The following is a 19412-nucleotide window of genomic DNA, read 5'->3' as shown; positions in this document are numbered from 1 at the left end:
GGCAATGTCGTATTCTACCATAATCTATATTTTCTGCCATTTTATCGGAAAATATGGCATTGCGAATTAGATCCACTGATTATTTTAAACTCCAGTGGCGGCTCATGACCAAATTTTCAGGGGGTTCACAACAAAATTTGTGTTCACGTCTGAAATATACCAAATTAGAATGCAAATAAGTACAAAATCACTTACTTAAATCATTTCACTAAAAGTTCCTTGTACGGTTGCTTCTCTACTCATAATATGGTAGAACCCTTATAACCGAGGATGCATTTCCCCGAGACTAATCTGTGAGTGTACAAGAAAAGTAAAATTGCGACTGCCGGGCTGAATCGATCAGGCTTTGGCTGAGGCTCGGGCTTTCTGATCCCGTGATTACGAAAACCTGTTCAGAATTAGCTACTAGCGAAATCTTCCGGCGATGTAATGCAACAGTAACTTCTGGGAGCTGTGGCCAACAGTAACAGGGGAGATGGCGGGCCCTTGTGGTCAACTGTAATACTATCTCTGGTTTTAGGGTGGTTGTAGGCGGAAAGGCACATTCCTTACCGTGCTCTGGGCATAAACCATGACGTCATCTCCATGCGCATGCGTATAGTCTTAAGGTTCGTAGCAAAATATCCAGTGTGCTCCCTGGCATTGTCAGTCGAAACGAACAGCTGTCAGTGTAACGGAGCTTCGATAAAGACGAATTCTTTCGATCGATTCACGAAATTAGGTCGAAAAATGGAAACAATTTTGAATTGGCGGTATTCATGAATGCGTGAATATGCGTTACAACTGGGTGTTCACGTGCTCATGTGCTCCTGAGAGCCCGCCGCCACTGTTAAACTCACAATCATTTTTCATCATCATTTGTTTTAAATTCCAGTCGGGAGATACATTTTAAAATGTTAATTATATCATGTCGTCCACCTCGTACCATTAGGTCCCATTTAAACAACAATCATCATCATCATCATCATCATCATCATCATCATCACCATCATCATCATCATCATCCAAGAACGTCAGGTCAATAGTGTTTTACTAGGCTTTGATCATAATCCGGCCTAATGTACAGGTAACTTAAAACCTGGGAAACCCGAGAAAACCTGAATAATAATAATAATAATAATAATAATAATAATAATAATAATAATAATAATAATAATAATAATAATAATAATAATGCCCACCTTTGTGGTGTAGAGGTTAGTGTGATTAGCTGCCACCCCCGTAGACCGGGTTCGATTTCCGGCTCTGCCACGAAATTTGAAAAGTGGTACGAGGGCTGGAACGGGGTACACTCAACCTCGGGGGGTCAGCTGAGTAGAAAGGGGGGGGTGTTCGATTCCCTCCTCAGCCATGCTCGAAGTGGTTTTCCGTGGTTTCCTACTTACCCTCCAGGCAAATGCCGGGATGATACCTACCTTAAGGCCACAACCACTTCCTTGCCTCTTCCTTGTCTTTCCCTTCCAATCTTCCCATCCCCCGACAAGGGCCCTATTCAGCATAGCAGGTGAGTCCGCCTGGGCGAGGTACTAGTCATTCTCCCCAGTTGTATCCCCAGAATTAAACTCTCACGCTCCAGGACAATGCCGTTGAGTCCGAGGGAGAAACCAACCCTGGAGGGTAAATAGATTAATAATAATAATAATAATAATAATAATACCGGGCGAGTTGGCCGTGCGGTTAGAGGCGCGCGGCTGTGAGCTTGCATCCGGGAGATAATGGGTTCGAAACCCAGCCCTGTCGGCAGCCCTGAAGATGGTTTTCCGTGGTTTCCCATTTTCACACCAGCTGTACCTTAATTAAGACCACTGCCACTTCCTTCCAACTCCTAGGCCTTTCTATCCCATCGTCACCGTAAGACCTATCTGTGTTGGTGAGACGTAAAGCCACTAGCAAAATAATAATAATAATAATAATAATAATAATAATAATAATAATAATAATAATAATAATAATAATAATAATAATAATAATAATAATAATGGCGTGTAGCCTCCGGAGAGGCCTGGTGCAGGTCTTTCGAGTTGACGCCTGATTCCATCAACATTCTCCAATATCATTTCATGTCAGCTGTCAGACATTAATCATAGCCCCAGAGGAGTGCGACAGGCTTCGGCAGCCGGCACAGTTCCTATCTTCGACGCTCCATTCCTGACCCGATTGAAACTGGAAGCAGGCTGTGGTTTTCATTTGCATAAATGCAACGTAAGAATATGTGCGTATCTTGTCGAAATACTGATATAGGCTAATGATGTTTTTTGAGTCATCAGTCCATAGACGGGTTTGATGCAGCTTCCATGTCACCCTATCCTGTGCTAATTTTTTCATTTCTACGTAACTGTTGCATCCTACATCTGCTCTAATCTGCTTGTCATATTCATACTTTGGTCTACCCCTACCGTTCTTACCGCCTATACTTCCTTCAGAAACCAACTGAACAAGTCCTGGGTGTCTTAAAATGTGTCCTATCATTCTATCTCTTCTTCTCGTCAAATTTAGTCAAATCGATCTCCTTTCACCAATTTGATTCAATACCTCTTCATTCGTGATTCGATCTATCCATCTCACCTTCAGCATTCTTCTGTAATGCCACGTTTTAAAAGCTTCTATTATCGTTCTTTCTGAGCTAGTTATCGTCCATGTTTCACTTCCATACAATGCCACGTTCCATATGAAAGTCTTCAGAAACGTCTTTCTAATTCCTATTGTTTTAAGTGAGCAAATTTCTTTTCTTAAGAAAGCTCTTCCTTGCTTGTGCTAGTCCGCATTTTATGTCCTCCTTATTTCTGCCATCGTTAGTTATTTTACTACCCAAGTAACAATATTCATCTACTTCCTTTAAGACTTCATTTCCTAATCTAATATTTCCTACATCACCTGCCTTCGTTCGACTGCACTCCATTACTTTTGTCTTGGTCTTATTCATTTTCATCTTGTACTCCTTACGAAAGACTTCGTAGATACCATTCAGCAGCTTCTCGAGATCTTCTGCAGTCTCGGATAAAATAACAATATCATAGGTATATCTCAAGGTTTTGATTTCCTCTCCTTAGATTGTTATACCCTTCCCGAATTCCTCTTTGATTTCCTTTACTGCCTGTTCTATGTAAACACTGAAAAGGAGGGGGACAAAGTGCAGCCCTGCCTCACTCCTTTCTGGATTGCTGCTTCTTTTTCAAAGCCCTCAATTCTTATCACTGCAGACTGATTTTTATACAGATTGTAGATAGTTATTCGCTCTCTATATCTGATCCCAATCATCTTCAGAATCTTAAATAGCTTGGTCCAATGATAATGAGAATTAAGTATCTAATTCACAGGAACATTATCATCCACTCATCCCGATTCACGCCATTCTTTGTACGTCTAAAATGTACTTTCTGTATGAAGACTTGAATGACTCTAAGGAATTCATATTGTGGATGTTATTTGGAATTCAATTCCATAAACTAGTTCCCGTAGCAATAAATGGCCGATTATAGGAGCTGACCTGATAGAAGGAATGGCAAGGATGGTAACAGAGCGTGTATCATTGTGATGAAAAGATAAAATGCAACCCAATTTTGAGGACAGGGAATAAGGAGATCTCGCAGTTAGGGATCTGAATACCAAGACGACAATATGAAGATTTCCGATCTTCAATTTTCAGGAGAGAAAGTTGCTTGTAATACGGTTTAACATGTGTAGCCTAGCGTAGGGAAAATATAAATCTAGTGCAGGAATTCATGGTCCACTTTATCTTCCTAATGTTCATTATTATCATGACATGTTACTATTTTCATTTTTCATTGTAATTCATTTTTCTACCAATATAATCTAGGGAAAATTATCAAGTCGCCCAGTCCTCTGCTTCTCTTACTATGCTGTATATTTTGCTTCTTGACTCTTCGCAAGTGTATCACAATTTATACACCGGTATTGATCCGTAAATGTAATGACCGGAATTAAAATAAGGATCAAGTTAACACTTATCAAGCCTCAATGCACGATGACGCCTTCATGGATAGAAAATATACGTTTGTTTATATTTATGCAGGACTCGTGGTGTAGGGCTAGCGTACCTGCTTCTTACTTGGAGGATCCGGAATCCGGGCCGTTCTAGGGATATTAATTATAATCTTAGGGTTGGATCGGGGGTCACTCAGACTCGTGTGGAAAACTGAGGGGCCGTCTGAAACAAGAGGCAGTGAATAACTTACTACACTTGCGGCCCATCTGGTTGGGCAGCAGTTAACTTCTCAGACCAATGCTCTAACGAGCTGTTGCACCATGGGTTTGTTTTTATATACCCGCGTTTCGCTACGGTACTCTACATTCTATACGGATATCGAAGTAAATTACTGCACATGAAGTGAATAAGATTTTTAAATTGGATGTGTCTTGGCTTTAACCGAGAAACAGCATTGTGAAATCCACAGACGTTGTTTCCAATGTAAGTGTGATTTGCGGAATTGCGATGATAACGGCAAGTTCACTTGTCTACTGCAATTCACAAAGAAGTTGGTACTTGTCATTTAACGGCAGGCCCCATTGGCTAGTGCGCGGCCAAAATCGATTTGGGGAGGTTTCATTACAATGGCAGACCCCATTTCCTACTTTCAGATAGATTACAGTTGAGGAACTTTTATTATATTTGCAAGGAACTTCCCTACTGCCAGTCAAAAGTGAGTTGCGTTCTTATCATTATAATGGCAGAAGCACTTTCCAATGCCAGTCAGCTTCCTGCCAGCCACACCGAGTTGGTGAGTTCCCATTAAAATAGCAGGCCATTATGCCTAACGTCAGTCACACTTTGGATGGGTAAATTTGTTTATAATGGAAGACACCCTCGCCTACTGACAAACAGGATCGGGTAAAAGAGTTTTGAAAAAAATTGCACGGTCCCTTGTCTTCTGCTAGTCGAATCGAGAAGGGAATTATGCATTAAAATAGTGCACAGGAGGTGGAGGACGACCCCATTCTTACTGCCTGTCAAAGTCGATGTGGGGGGGACTGATTACAATAGCAGAAGTCCTCCTTCTGACAGTCACTATCGATTTGCAAAGTATTTAATAACAATGGCAGACAAACCCTTTCTAGATCGCTACAAATCGACGTCATTGAAAGAATATAGTCGTCATACGGAACTACATGGATGTTTACCTTCATTTACACAATAACTGCTGCAAAACGGTACATCAAATCGAAAAACGTATTGTACGATAAGACGCACTTTCTGGCCACATTTAGCGATCTAAATGGGTGGTCCTATGATATGATCAAGTATCTCATCTATTCAAAGGTGAGATTGTTTTAGAAAAGTAGAATAGGGTGAAAATGGTGTAAGCTTTTCACATATAGAATTATTTTTCAGATATGTGACAGCTTAAAACATACAGTTTGGCACAAATACGGATACTGGGTGGGCCAATTTTCGTGTAGAATTTGATGTTCCTATCTTTCCTATAAGTGTGTCAAACAATGAAAAATACTTGTAAATATCAGCAAATTTACGAACAATCCGGAAATACGGCCAAATCTAACGTATAAGGGAGAGAGATACGACAAAATGTCATAGGACCAAAGTTGTAGATCACTCCAAATTAAAAGGAGACTGTGCCATCCGTTTTGTGATACGACTTACCGTTTAGCCAACAAATAGCTCAAAAGGAATGTCTGGACAGTCATTAAAATTGCCTCCATATTTCGATATCTATGGTGGTAAAAAGTGAAAAATTTGAACATCTTGGAATTTTTCCGTCGGTTAGGGACCAAAAATTATAATTTCACCAAATTTCAATTTTCTACCTCGTCTGGCAGGTTGTGCCGCCATCTTGATTTGGGCGGACGGGGGATAAAATTTAGGAAATTCCTGAAAATTTTTAAGCCCATGAAATCTATAGGTTGTCGTTTTGGATAAATTATACGACTGAGTTCTTATGATGAGCCCAAAATTTGAGGCCCACCAGGGTGCCCCTTCAGGAAATTTTGAGAATTTTCGATTTTTCTAGGGATCCTGGGGTCATCAGCTTCTTCCGTACCAAGTTTCAAACTTCTGAGATTTCTGGAAGTGCCTCATTAATTCACGTCTTTCTTCATTTTTAAATATTTATATATACATCGCTCCAGACCAACTTGCTTTTATATATATAGATGTTTATGTTCGTAAATAGCAAGATAATTACTTGTGCATTTAATAAAGCTTGATCTTTTCCACCTACAGCACTTGACACTTCATACAAATTTAGAAACCGAGCTCGATAGCTGCAGTCGTTTAAGTGCGGCCAGTATCCAGTATTCGGGAGATAGTAGGTTCGAACCCCACTGTCGGCAGCCCTGAAAATGTTTTTCCGTGGTTACCCATTTTAACCCCAGGCAAATGCTGGGGCTGTACCTTAATTAAGGCCACGGCCGCTTCCTTCCCACTCCTAGCCCTTTCCTGTCCCATCGTCGCCATAAGACCTGCCTGTGTCGGTGCGACGTTAAGCAGCTAGCTAGCTTCCTTCTCACTCCTATCGTCGCTACAAGACCTATCTGTGTCGGTGCGACATAAAGTAAATTATTTTTCAAATTTAGAAACGACACATTGAATGTCATTATTTATACTGTTTTCAAACACATATGCCCCTGTAAATATACAACACAGCCTAACAAGTTTATGGCTGAAATATTTCACCAGCATGTTTCCATACTTATCTAATATTCGAATAAGAAATGGAATTTATTTAAAAGTTATACACCGGAACTGCAAGTGTACGTAAGGCTTGAATTACAGGCTAAGAGAGCACAACACTTACACTTCACGTATACGGGATATTTGTGTAGCACTTTTAAATATAACTATGACATCACACTGCAACAAAAGGTAGTTAGTAATTCTTTCAACTTTGGTATAATACTTCTGTTTCAACCACTTCGTAATGTCGTAACAGACATTATATTTTGAGAATGGTGTTAAGTTATTGATAATGTAGTCATTTCTCTATTTATACAGATGACTTATCAGTGAAATGAAATGGCGTATGGCTTTTAGTCCGAGGACATGTTCGACTCGCCAGATGCTGGTCTTTTGATTTGACATCCGTAGGCAACCTGCGCCTCGTGATGAGGATGACATGATGATGAAGACGACACACACACCCAGACCCCGTGCCAGCGAAATTAACTAATTAAGGTTAAAATTCCCGACCCTGCCGTGAATCGAACCCAGGACTCCTGTGAACAAAGGCCAGCACACTAACCATTTACCCATGGAGCCGGGACTTATCAGTAATTGTTTTGTAAAAAAAAAAATATTAACGGCGCATTCTCCGAGCTGAGTGGCTGAGACAGTAGAGAAGGTATTTGTACGTATTTACAAACGCCTTCCTCGAGTCGGTAGATTTCCATACATGTAAAAGAAACCTAGCGGTACCTCGTTGTTTACACCGGCCAACAGTTCTCACACTGTAACGGCCAACTGATGCATTTATAACCTTATCATTCCCTGTAGGCCTACTGTTCTTACACTATACTATTATAAATTATTATTATTATTATTATTATTATTATTATTATTATTATTATTATTATTATTATTATTATTATTATTATTATTAGAAATAAGTAAATATATATTCAATAATATTAATGAAGCTACGGGAAAGCAAGCCGTTAATTAAGAAATCCACAATTATTAAGGCCGGCTTCAGCCACATGGGCACAGAATTGAAGAACCGACACCAGGGCAGCCTCAAGTAGAATGTCAGTAAGTTCAACAAGAAAGGAGATAGAAGATGCTCAGCATCTTCAGGAAATGGAGGACATACTGTACGATATACTGGAATGGCCATTAATCCCCCAACTAACCTTCATCTTCTACCGCTTTTCCAACACCTGTGGGGCCGCTAGTGCGAACTGTGTCGTACAAGTGGATTTGGCCCTGTTTTACGGCCGAATGACCTTCCTGACGTCGACCTTACATGGAGGGATGTAATCACTATTGCGTGTTTCTGTGGTGGTTGGCAGTGTAGTGTGTTGTATAAATATGAATACGAAAGTGTTGGAACAAACACAAACATCCAGTCCCCGAACCAGAAGAATTAATCAAACAAGATTAAAATCTCCGACCCGGCTGAGATCGAACCAGGGAACCTCTGAACCGAAGGCCTCAACGCTGAACATTCAGCCAATGAGTCGGACAATCTTCCAACTAACCTAAGAAATGATATTAACTAACACAGAGTCGGTTAGGGTTATCATTTTATGAAAAGAGTATATCACATTTTGCACTACAAGGATATGTTTCAAAACCGCTAATGGCCAATGATGACCACCTCTCTAGCATAGAGAGATTACACTAATTTCATCCTTGAAAGGCGAAGCTAAGGACACTATAAAATATACGTATTTTAGATGCTAACTACACGGTTGCCTACAAACTTATTAAGAGCAGATATCATTGTCCCGTCCGCTTCTGCGGTGTAGTGGTTAGTGTAACTAGCTGCCACCCTGGCTCTGCCACGAAATTTGAAAAGTGGTACGAGGGCTGGAACGGGGTCCACTCAGCCTCGGGAGGTCAACTGAGTAGAGATAGGTTCGATTTCCCCCTCAGCCATCCTGGAAGTGGTTTCCCACTTCTCCTCCAGGCAAATGACGGGATGGTACCTAACTTGAGGCCACGGCCGCTTCCTTCCCTCTTCCTTGTCTATCCCTTCCAATCTCCCCATCCCCCACCAAGGCCCCTGTTCAGCATAGCAGGTGAGGCCGCCTGGGCGAGGTACTGGTCATCTTCCCCAGTTGTATCCCCCGACCCAATGCCTCACGCTCCAGGACACTGTCCTTAAGGCGGTAGAGGTGGGATCCCTCGCTGAGCCCGAGGGAAAAACCAACCCTGGAGTGTAAGCAGATTAAAAAAGAAAGAACAATAAAATAATTTCTTGACTAGAGTAACCATGAACAGCTCCTTTCAATTGTAAAACATTAGTGTTGTAGCTTGTTCAGGAAGCGAATGTAACATAGACTTCAGTTCCATGGTTTTTAATGTGCATTCCGCTTCAGAATTTCAGAATACTGAGGCCATCTGTTGCAGTATGGTCGAACCAAGTGCAAATACGGATCCAGTACACATCACAGACCTTTGTTCCTGAAGAAAATTGATTTCTGCAAGAATGTAACATAGATCGTGCATACCCTTCATTTGCCTAGAATATTTCTTCAAAATTTATACCGAGTACAAATTAAGTGCATGATCTTGAACAATACTGAAAATGCTAACCTTACTATCCAGGACTGCACAGCCTTGAGGTCAGGGAAGGTCCTTTCCCAAATCTGTTGGACCATTCTCTTCTCCATGGCATTCAGACCCAATAAATCTCCGCTCCCAGAACACAACTGCACAAATATTAATACATAAATTCAATAAACTATTCAAGGAATTACGACAATGATTGCTGTCTTAAGGCAGCTGTGTCCATCGCACCGAGGGTTGAACTGAAATAAGTTATGATTCAAGTTCCTTTAACCTTGCAATATGGACACAAAATCAGCCAACAGGTGCAAAAGAAATGGCTCAGGAAGGGTTTTTTTCCTTTTTACAATTTGCTTTACATGTAAACAAAAGAATCTATATCTTGTTAAGTTCAGGGATACGCTAAGTAGCCTGTGGTGACTTTCAAGAATTACCTTCATTGTTCCACGCATAAAATGCGAACATAAATTATTGTCCACACTTCTATTCGTAAACATATACTATTTATAGTGTTGTATGAGTTTCACTTTGACTCACAGTGGATAACCACATAGACAGACTGACAACAAAGGAAAACGTCCTACATCATATTTTCTCGGGGTTCAGTTACATTAGGTGGAATTAATTTTCAAGCCGAGCGAAATATTATGCATCCCCTGATGTTCTCCTGTTATGGTTCCTTCAAATAACTATTCATCACATCCCTAAAATTACTGCAGATTTCAGAAACCACTATCGTCTGCAGTTCAACGAAGATGTTCTACCTGAGGTTTATGTAACGAAGTGCACAATGCGGCTGGTGGGGAATTTTCCCTAGTTCTCGCACGATTACTTTTAACAACAATCTCTATATCTCTGATCAACAGAGAACTCTAACCTCCGCCGGTATTCCCAAATATAGCTCAGCTTGACACATTTCCCGCCTTCTACCCATCGAAAAACCACGAGTCGACAGGAATGATGACAAAAATGGCATTATGTTACTAATTCCTTGCTTGCAAGCAGACTGAGGCGTTACCATGGAAACCGGTAGCCGTTACTGGCTGCAGAGCATGAAACCCGTTGAAAATAATTTTCTCCGTCATTTGAAGAGTAAGCGAAATTATGTACATAACAAGAAATATTTAAAATAAAGGGACGTTTCAGATAGTGTAAAGATTTGAGAAAAAAAAAGCTCTTCTGGTCTCCCTATAAAAACCCAGTCTATTCAGTGATTTTTAAATCATGTGCATATCCAAACCTGCTCCCGGATGAGTAGACTCTAAATATGAAGTTTGGTCGAGATCTATTCAGCCGTTTACCCATGATGGAGGAACAATATGCTTCAGAATGGCAGCTTGACGCATCTCTCACCTTCTACCCAACGAAAATCCACGAGTTTACAAGAATGATGACGAAAATTACATTACGTTACGTCCCTGCTGGCAAGGAGACTGAGACGTTGTCATAGCAACCGGTAGACTTGCTGTCGCTCTGCGAGTGTGATCGTCACTGGCTGCAGAGCACCAAGCCCGTAGGAAGTAGTAATTTTCTCCGTCATTTGAAGAGTAAGCGAAATTATGTGCATAACAAAAATTATTTAAAATAAAGGGACGTTTTCGCATATAAGCTACAGATATTACAAAAAATCAATAGTTTAAGAGAAAACTGGAAAAGACGTTTCTGGTGTTCTACAAACCCCAGTCTATTCAGTGATTTTTAAATGATTAGATATTATATGATATGCTCCTGGATTAGTACTCTAAATATGAAGTTTGGTCGACGTCTATCCAGCCGTTTACCCATGGTGATAGAACAAACAGAAAAACAGACACGAAAGCTAAAAACTACTCATACGATCTTGAGTTGACCTAAAACGAATAAATAAATGGCATTACAGACAACGGACCCCCTACAACTTTATTTATAAGAATACAGTGGTATATCGAGACATTTAAATATTTGCAACTAATTTAATGCAATTATTTTCCTGTTTTAATTGGTGAAAAGCCCTTCTAAGAAGCATGTTACACACTCGTTCATCTTCAAATAAGAAGCGATGTATTGCAGTCAGTTTCGTCTGATCTTGTCTTGTATGATTCATTTCACGAGCGAGTCTGAAACGCATTTCTGCTATCACCCTGCCCCAAACCGTAATAGTACTTAGTACATAAGGTCAGGACACAACTTCACGGGGACGGGTGATCACCATCTACTTCACAGGCGTCTACTGACCATGTTCAAAATGGTATAGTAGGTCTCGGATCTATAGGAGTGATGGAAACTCCCTTCCATTTGACAGACCATGGAAACCCCCTTAAGACTCGACAGATACATACTGGACACTATCAGTGTTACGAATGGAAGAAAGTAGAATTGGCTGAGTCAGCAAGCAGTGTGACTGCATGTGTAGGTACTACATCCAATGTGGTTTATACCCCCCAGGTGTTCTCAGCTTGGGAGCGTTGGTTGGCAACCACGGGGCCCGTAGCTGAGACTGACATTGCTTCCACTTACTTGTCCCAGCCTCCTCGCTTTCATATTTCCTCGATCCCTACGGTATTAGGTTGCAAGGCCTTGAGAGTCTCGTTTTCACTCCCTCCCTAGTCCTTCCCTTTCTTTTGCCGACACTCTAGCTTTCCATACCGACGGCAGAGGTTCGAATCTCGGACGACACCAATTTGGAATTTTCCCCAGAAAAATTATATTCTCTCAGCAGTGGAGATGGCGGGAGGAGGGTGAGTTCATCCGGTCAAAATCTAAAATGAGTCAAATTGAAATTATTACGGCCATACGACTGAAATAACGAACGGCAAACTTTTTACAGTAGTGAAAGTCTCGACAGCCAATGACCAGGGTTCCCTAAACTCGCTCTGAAAATAAGGAGGTATTAAACCCTTTTGCTGATGTTAGCTGCGAAATCCTATTGTCGTTGTTCTTCTGTTCCCAAGATAAATAATAATAATAATAATAATAATAATAATAATGTTATTTGATTTACGTTCAACTGCTTTTAAGGTTTTCGGAGAGGTTGATTTTGCTTTTGGCCAGAGGCATAAGGCCGGATGCCCTTCCTGACGCCACGTGATGTTTGAGATGAAAATTTTACCCAGGATCGACCGGGATTCAAACCTCAGCCTTCCGGTTAGAAAGCCAGCAGTTAAGTAATAATAATAATAATAATAATAATAATAATAATAATAATAATAATAATAATAATAATAATAATAATAATATGGCTTCAGCTTCTGTGTGCAGACATTTTATTTAATGCCATAAAGGCTGCCTCCGCGTCAGTTTCGACTTTAAATTTTACTCTACCAGAGGTCTGAGTGTTAATTCATTTTAACACCAAATGTATCACCAATGATATTTTTCTTGCCAACATCGTACGACATAGATTGTCAAACAGACATTTTTTCCGCCGTTCAAAAATCCGACTACCTCTGCTGGGTTTGAATCTGCGATCTCCGGATCAGGAGGCCAATACTCTACCATGGGGTAGTTATGTTTTAACTTTACTTTATTATCACTTGTAATGTTAAGCTAGTAGAAGCTCAACAAAAATATTGTTAAGTGTTAAGCACTGTATATGATGATGCTGGATTTAAAATATTAAACTAGTAGTATTTCTTAATATTTTCTTTCAAGTGAATTGCCTGTTGTACTCTTGTTGTTGTTGTTGTTGTTGTTGTTATTGTTGTTGTTGGAAAATTATGTTTTAACTTTATTGTCACACTACTGTAAGTGACCATTGACCCGGGCATTTTCCCAATTGTGATGTATTTAATAATAATAATAATAATAATAATAATATTAATAATAATAATAATAATAATAATAATAATAATAATAATAATAATAAACCACAAAGGGAGCTTGTTTCCAAGATAACAGGCTTAATTCCAACTCAGAACAGCAGCATTTACGGGAGTTTAAATAAGACAAGTTTATGGACTTCTGCTTAGACAGTTAGATGTACGGTAGCTCTAGGCCATCTGTTACAATCCCACCCTTACAAAAACGATTAGAATCAACAGAACAATAGAGGTTATCAGACATAATCGATGTGCTTGATTACCCAGAGATACCCCAGTCTCAAAAGCAATAATCGAAAGTAGACTAAGTGCCAATATTCCCCATTGCCTCGTATTGTCGGATACGGAACGCTTAGTTAACTAGTCACAGGTGCTTCAATAGGAACATTTATGTTACCTTACCTTCAGCAGAACGGCTAGAGCTACTACAGCACCACCGATCATGGCACTGGTCGGTACGTTACTGTCAGCCCATCCGGCAAGATAACAGGTGACCGGCACGTCGTGAAGACTCACGTGTTGGGCGGGGCTTCACATAATAATAATAATAATAATAATAATAATAATAATAATAATAATAATAATAATAATAATAATAATAATAATAATAATGTATCTATTTAAAACCCCTTCAGTTACTATCCGTCTCAAGAGATCTTTAAACTACTTAGCGAGTTGTCCGTGTGGTTAGAGTCACGTAGCTGTGAGCTTGCGTTCGGGAGATGGTGGGTTCGAATTCCTGAAGATGGTATTCCGTGGTTTCCCATTTTCACACCAAGCAAATGCTGTGGCTGTGCATTAATTGTTGCCTCGCTCTCGGTGTTTGAATTTGAACATTGAAAATGTTTCTTAGATCACACAGTTTAGGGCCGGACTTAAGCAAAAACGTAAAAGTTAAGCTATTTCACCCTTTTGTGACTAAAGTATTGAAGGTAGAGAAATGAGAAGGCATCCAAACGCGTATTTTGGACAGCTCTATGAAATGGTAAAAGGAAACTTTTGGCAATCATATCCGGTCCAAATATTATTCACAAACAAACCGTAAAAAAGGACATATTTAAAACTGAACTTATTCCACAATTATTATCCGATGCTCATTTTAAATATTTCAATAAAAAAATGAACCTTTGTTAAACAATTTGTGAGCCAGATTTCTCAAAACTAAGGTCTCCAGTTGGATTTGAAGGGGTCATGTATGATGTGACAATAGCGTTACTAGTGGTAGAACTACTATTTACAAACTTACTATCCCTACACCGATAAATGGAAAAATAGAAAAAAAATTAAGTGGTGAAATATAGTGATGAATTAGGACCGAATTGTCGTTCGGATGAAGATGTCGTGACAGTAGAGCGATCAAGAGAGACAATTGCTGAATACAATCGACCTTCAAATACTTCAAACGATATCAAAGTGCAGAAGCAATGTAAACCTCATCAACAAGAACAACAAAAACGACAGGATATCTGAAAAAAATGTATTTATATGTATATAATTACTGTAATAATACTGTGTTCAATGTAAGCAAACTCATAGTTTACTTCTCCTCCATGTCCTCAAAGTTTCCTTTTCCACATTTCGTGAAGGTACATTTTCAATCGTCAGTTGCCTGTCCAAAGGACTAGAACCGTAGATTTTTAAATGAGGCCATAGTACGCTGTGTTGACTTTTATATAATGTAGTAGGCCTACGTGATCAGAGTAACTGAAATATTTTTTAAACAATTGATAGATAAAATAAAATGTAATTTACTTTTCTGCATTAGTATTTGTATGTCTACACTTTAGCCCTGTTTCATGATACGGCATGGAGTATAACGTGTCATGAAATTGTATGACATGTTTCAAGGCCAGATGTCCTTCCGTGACACGAACATCAGTCGAGGAGCTAATGAAGATGAAAGGAAACTGTGTGTTAATGTGGTGGAGGATAGTGTAGTGCGAGGTACTTTAGTTGCAGAAATTTTGTGTACAGCACAAACATCCAGTATCCGAACCAAAGAAATTAACCTTTCTAATTAAAATCTCCCTAAGTGGCCGGGAATCGATCCCGAAGGACCGAAGGTCAAGACACTGACCAATCAGCCATGGAACCGAACAATGTATTTAATCAAAGGCACTGGTGTCTAAATACCTCCCTATTTTACATTTATATATATATGATTTGCGTGAATATCAGTCTTCGTTTAATAATTTTATAATACTGTGTAATTACAGTATGTAAGGAACCTCTGCGAACCATGTGACCTTGCCGCGGTGGGGAGGCTTGCGTGTCCCAATGATGCAGATAGCCGAGCCGCAGGTGCAACCATATCGGATGGGTATCTGCTGAGAGACCAGACTAACGAATGATTCATCGAAAGGGACGTAGCAGCCTTTCGGTAGTTGCAAGGGCGGCAGTCTAGAAGATTGACTGATACGGCCTTGTAATAATACTCAACATGGCTTAGCTGTGATGATACTGCTACACGGCTGAAAGCAACGGGAAACTACAGCCGTAACTACCTCCCGAGGACATGCAGCTCTCTCTGTATGAATGATGTACTGATGATGGCTTCCTCCCGGGTGAAATATTCCGGAGGTAAACTAGCTCCCATTCGGATCTCCGGGTGGGGACTACACGAGAGGGGGCGATCATCAGGAAGATGGATACTGACATTCTGCGAGTCGGAGCGTGGAATGTTAGAAGTTTGAATCGTTGTGGTAGGTTAGAGAATCTGAAAAGGGAGATGGATAGGCTAAAGTTAGATGTAGTTGGTATAAGTGAAGTACGTTGGCAGGAAGAACAGGATTTTTGGTCAGGCGACTACCGAATTATCAACACGAAATCAAACAGGGGAAATGCAGGAGTTGGTTTAATAATGATAAGAAAATAGGGCAGCGGATAAGCTACTACGACCAGCAGAGTGAAAGAATTATTGTCGTCAAGATAGACACCAAACCAATGCCCACCACAATAGTGCAGGTCTATATGCCTACTAGTTCAGCGGATGATGAAGAAATTGAAAGAATATATGAGGAGATAGAAGATCTAATACAATATGTAAAAGGTGACGAGAATCTAATTGTGATAGGAGACTGGAATGCAGTGGTAGGCCAAGGAAGAGAAGGTACTACAGTAGGAGAATTTGGATTGGGACAAAAGAACGAAAGAGGAAGTCGGCTGGTTGAATTCTGCACTGATCATAATTTAGTCCTTGCCAATACTTGGTTCAAACACCACAAACGACGGCTGTATACGTGGACGAGACCTGGAGACACTGGAAGGTATCAAATAGACTTCATTATGATTAGGCAGAGATTCAGAAATCAGGTGTTGGATTGCAAAACTTTCCCAGGAGCAGACGTGGACTCTGACCACAACTTGTTGGTCATGAAATGCCATCTGAAGTTGAAGAAATTGAAGAAAGGAAAAACTGCAAAAAGATGGGATCTAGACAAGTTGAAAGAAAAGAGTGAGAGGGATTGTTTCAAGGAACATGTTGCACAAGGACTAAATGAAAAGGCTGAAGGAAACACAATAGAGGAAGAGTGGAGAGTCATGAAAAATGAAGTCAGTAGGGCTGCTGAAGAAATGTTAGGAAGGAAGAAAAGATCAACTAAGAATCAGTGGATAACTCAGGAGATACTAGACCTGATTGGTGAATGACGAAAATACAAGAATGCTAGAAATGAAGAAGGCAGAAAAGAATACAGGCGATTAAAGAATCAAGTGGATAGAAAGTGCAAGATATCTAAGGAAGAATGGCTGAAGGAGAAGTGCAAGGATGTCGAAGGCTGTATGGTCCTGGGAAAGGTAGATGCTGCATACAGGAAAATCAAGGAAATCTTTGGAGAAAGGAAATCTAGGTACATGAATATTAAGAGCTCAGATGGAAAGCCACTTCTAGGGAAAGAAGACAAAGCAGAAAGATGGCAGGAGCACATCCAACAGTTGTATCAAGGTAACGATGTAGATAATTTGGTTCTGGAACATGAAGAGGCTGTTGATGCTGATGAAATGGGAGACCCAATTTTGAGGTCAGAGTGTGACAGAGCTGTGAGTGACCTAAATAGAAACAAGGCACCTGGAATTGATGATATTCCCTCTGAATTACTGACTGCCTTAGGAGAAACCAGCATGGTAAGGTTATTTCATTTAGTGTGCAGGATGTTTGAGACAGGAGAAGTCCCATCCGATTTTCGGCAGAATATTATTATACCTATTCCCAAGAAAGCCGGTGCTGACAGGTGTGAAAACTACCGCACCATTAGTTTAGTATCTCATGCCTGCAAAATTTTAACACGTATTATTTACAGAAGAATGGAAAAACAAGTTGAAGCTGAGTTGGGAGAAGATCAATTTGGCTTCAGAAGAAATGTAGGAACACGTGAATCAATCCTAACTTTACGTCTGATCTTAGAGGATCGAATCAAGAAGGACAAGCCCATTCGTAGATCTAGAAAAGGCATTCGATAATGTTGATTGGAACAAGCTATTTATGATTCTGAAGATGATAGGGATTAGATACCGAGAACGAAGAATTATCTACAACCTGTATAAAAATCAGTCTGCAGTGATAAGAATCGAGGGCTTTGAAAAAGAAGCAGCAATCCAGAAAGGAGTGAGGCAAGGCTGCAGTTTGTCCCCTCTCCTTTTCAATGTTTACATAGAACAGGCAGTAAAGGAAATCAAAGAGAAATTTGGAAAAGGAATCACAGTCCAAGAGGAGGAAATCAAAACCTTGAGATTTGCCGATGATATTGTTATTTTATCTGAGACTGCAGAAGATCTCGAGAAGTTGCTGAATGGTATGGATGAAGTCTTGGGTAAGGAGTACAAGATGAAAATAAATAAGTCCAAAACAAAAGTAATGGAGTGCAGTCGAACGATGGCAGGTGATGTAGGAAATATTAGATTAGGAAATGAAGTCTTAAAGGAAGTAGATGAATATTGTTACTTGGGTAGTAAAATAACTAACGATGGCAGAAGTAAGGAGGACATAAAATGCAGACTAGCACAAGCAAGGAAGAGCTTTCTTAAGACAAGAAATTTGCTCACTTCAAACATTGATATCGGAATTAGAAATATGTTTTTGAAGACTTTCGTGTGGAGCGTGGCATTGTATGGAAGTGAAACATGGACGATAAGTAGCTCAGAAAGAAAGAGAATAGAAGCTTTTGAAATGTGGTGTTACAGAAGAATGCTGAAGGTGAGATGGATAGATCGAATCACGAATGAAGAGATACTGAATCGAATTGGTGAGAGGAGATCGATTTGGCTAAATTTGACGAGAAGAAGAGATAGAATGATAGGACACATCTTTAGACACCCAGGACTTGTGCAGTTGGTTTTAGAAGGAAGTGTTGGTGGTAAGAACGGTAGGGGTAGACCAAGGTATGAATATGACAAACAGATCAGAGCAGATGTAGGATGCAATAGTTACGTAGAAATGAAAAGGTTAGCACGGGATAGGGTGGCATGGAGAGCTGCATCAAACCAGTCTATGGACTGATGACTCAAACACAAGGATAGTGTGGTGGATTATAATTTTATGTAGTGTACGAAATTTAGTTAATTTCCCTTACTGGCCTTGTAATTATCTCATTCATTCATAGGCCTACTATGTATATTTTTATTGTGTGTGCTATTATGTGGATATACTACTAAATAGTCCTAAATACTCATGAACCGTTCACAAGATTATTCTTTCGTCTAATAAAGCCAAGCCTTTGTAAACATGTTCCATTATATTAGCTATACCTTGCAAATCTGCAATACGTTTGAGCTAAATACAATTTGAAATTATACTAGGCTATTTGATGCCATCATTTTGAATCTTAAAGCTATTGCGATTTTAGATGTGTTCTGGATTGTTGAAAGCATATCATTATAACTAAGATGCTTTTCCTTTGCGTCAAACAGGTAACAAGACGAAGTAGTGCAATGCTACTGTTGGTAAGGGACTTGGGAGATAGTAAGTAATCACATTTTGTTTTCTTCTGGCTCGGCAGTTTTATAACATTAGAAGCCTAGGTATTCAGTCCATCTTTTATGATTTATTTTTTTCCTCTTCTTCAAGTGATTTTTTCATGTTTTTCTTCTTATTACGATATTAATTATTATCTTCCCATACGGATGATAATGATCATGTGGTTTTAGAGCTTATAAAATCAATCATAACAACACTACCACCGTCACCAATTAGTTCGTTGCTATGACGAATGACCAGTATTTCCACATCAAAGAAGCTCCTCGTTTGTTTCTCCATTATTATAGTTCGTACGGTCAAAATATATCAGATATACAAGGTTGGAAGTTATAATCTCTAATATTTGTTATGCACACTTTTTAGATAGAGCTAAAATTCCCGGAAATATTCCTAAGATTATGAAAATGTAACAATCGCAAATGTCTCCATCATTATTCAT

The 19412-nt window shown here is 39.7% G+C and overlaps 1 protein-coding gene across 4 annotated transcripts in view; it reads right to left on the bottom strand.

Annotated features, from left to right (window-relative positions):
* The window catches only part of LOC136866359 (uncharacterized), a 238770-nt gene that overhangs the window by 104724 nt on the left and 114634 nt on the right, over positions 1–19412 (bottom strand). For 2 of the 4 annotated variants that reach the window (XM_067143233.2, XM_067143232.2), the window contains exon 2: positions 9233–9348. The exons of 1 other annotated variant lie outside the window; for it this stretch is intronic. In XM_067143233.2, coding sequence (XP_066999334.2) covers positions 9233–9309 — 77 coding nt within the window. In that variant the 5' untranslated portion in view covers positions 9310–9348. Of the gene's footprint in view, positions 1–9232; positions 9349–13404; positions 13452–19412 lie in introns of those variants that run through there. One more of the 4 variants, XM_067143231.2, reaches the window with a different exon arrangement.

Source organism: Anabrus simplex, chromosome 3, assembly GCF_040414725.1.
Source record: "Anabrus simplex isolate iqAnaSimp1 chromosome 3, ASM4041472v1, whole genome shotgun sequence".
Classification (NCBI taxonomy): domain Eukaryota; kingdom Metazoa; phylum Arthropoda; class Insecta; order Orthoptera; family Tettigoniidae; genus Anabrus; species Anabrus simplex.
The sequence above is the reverse complement of the archived record's forward strand: the minus strand, read 5'-3'. Positions and strand labels throughout refer to the sequence as shown.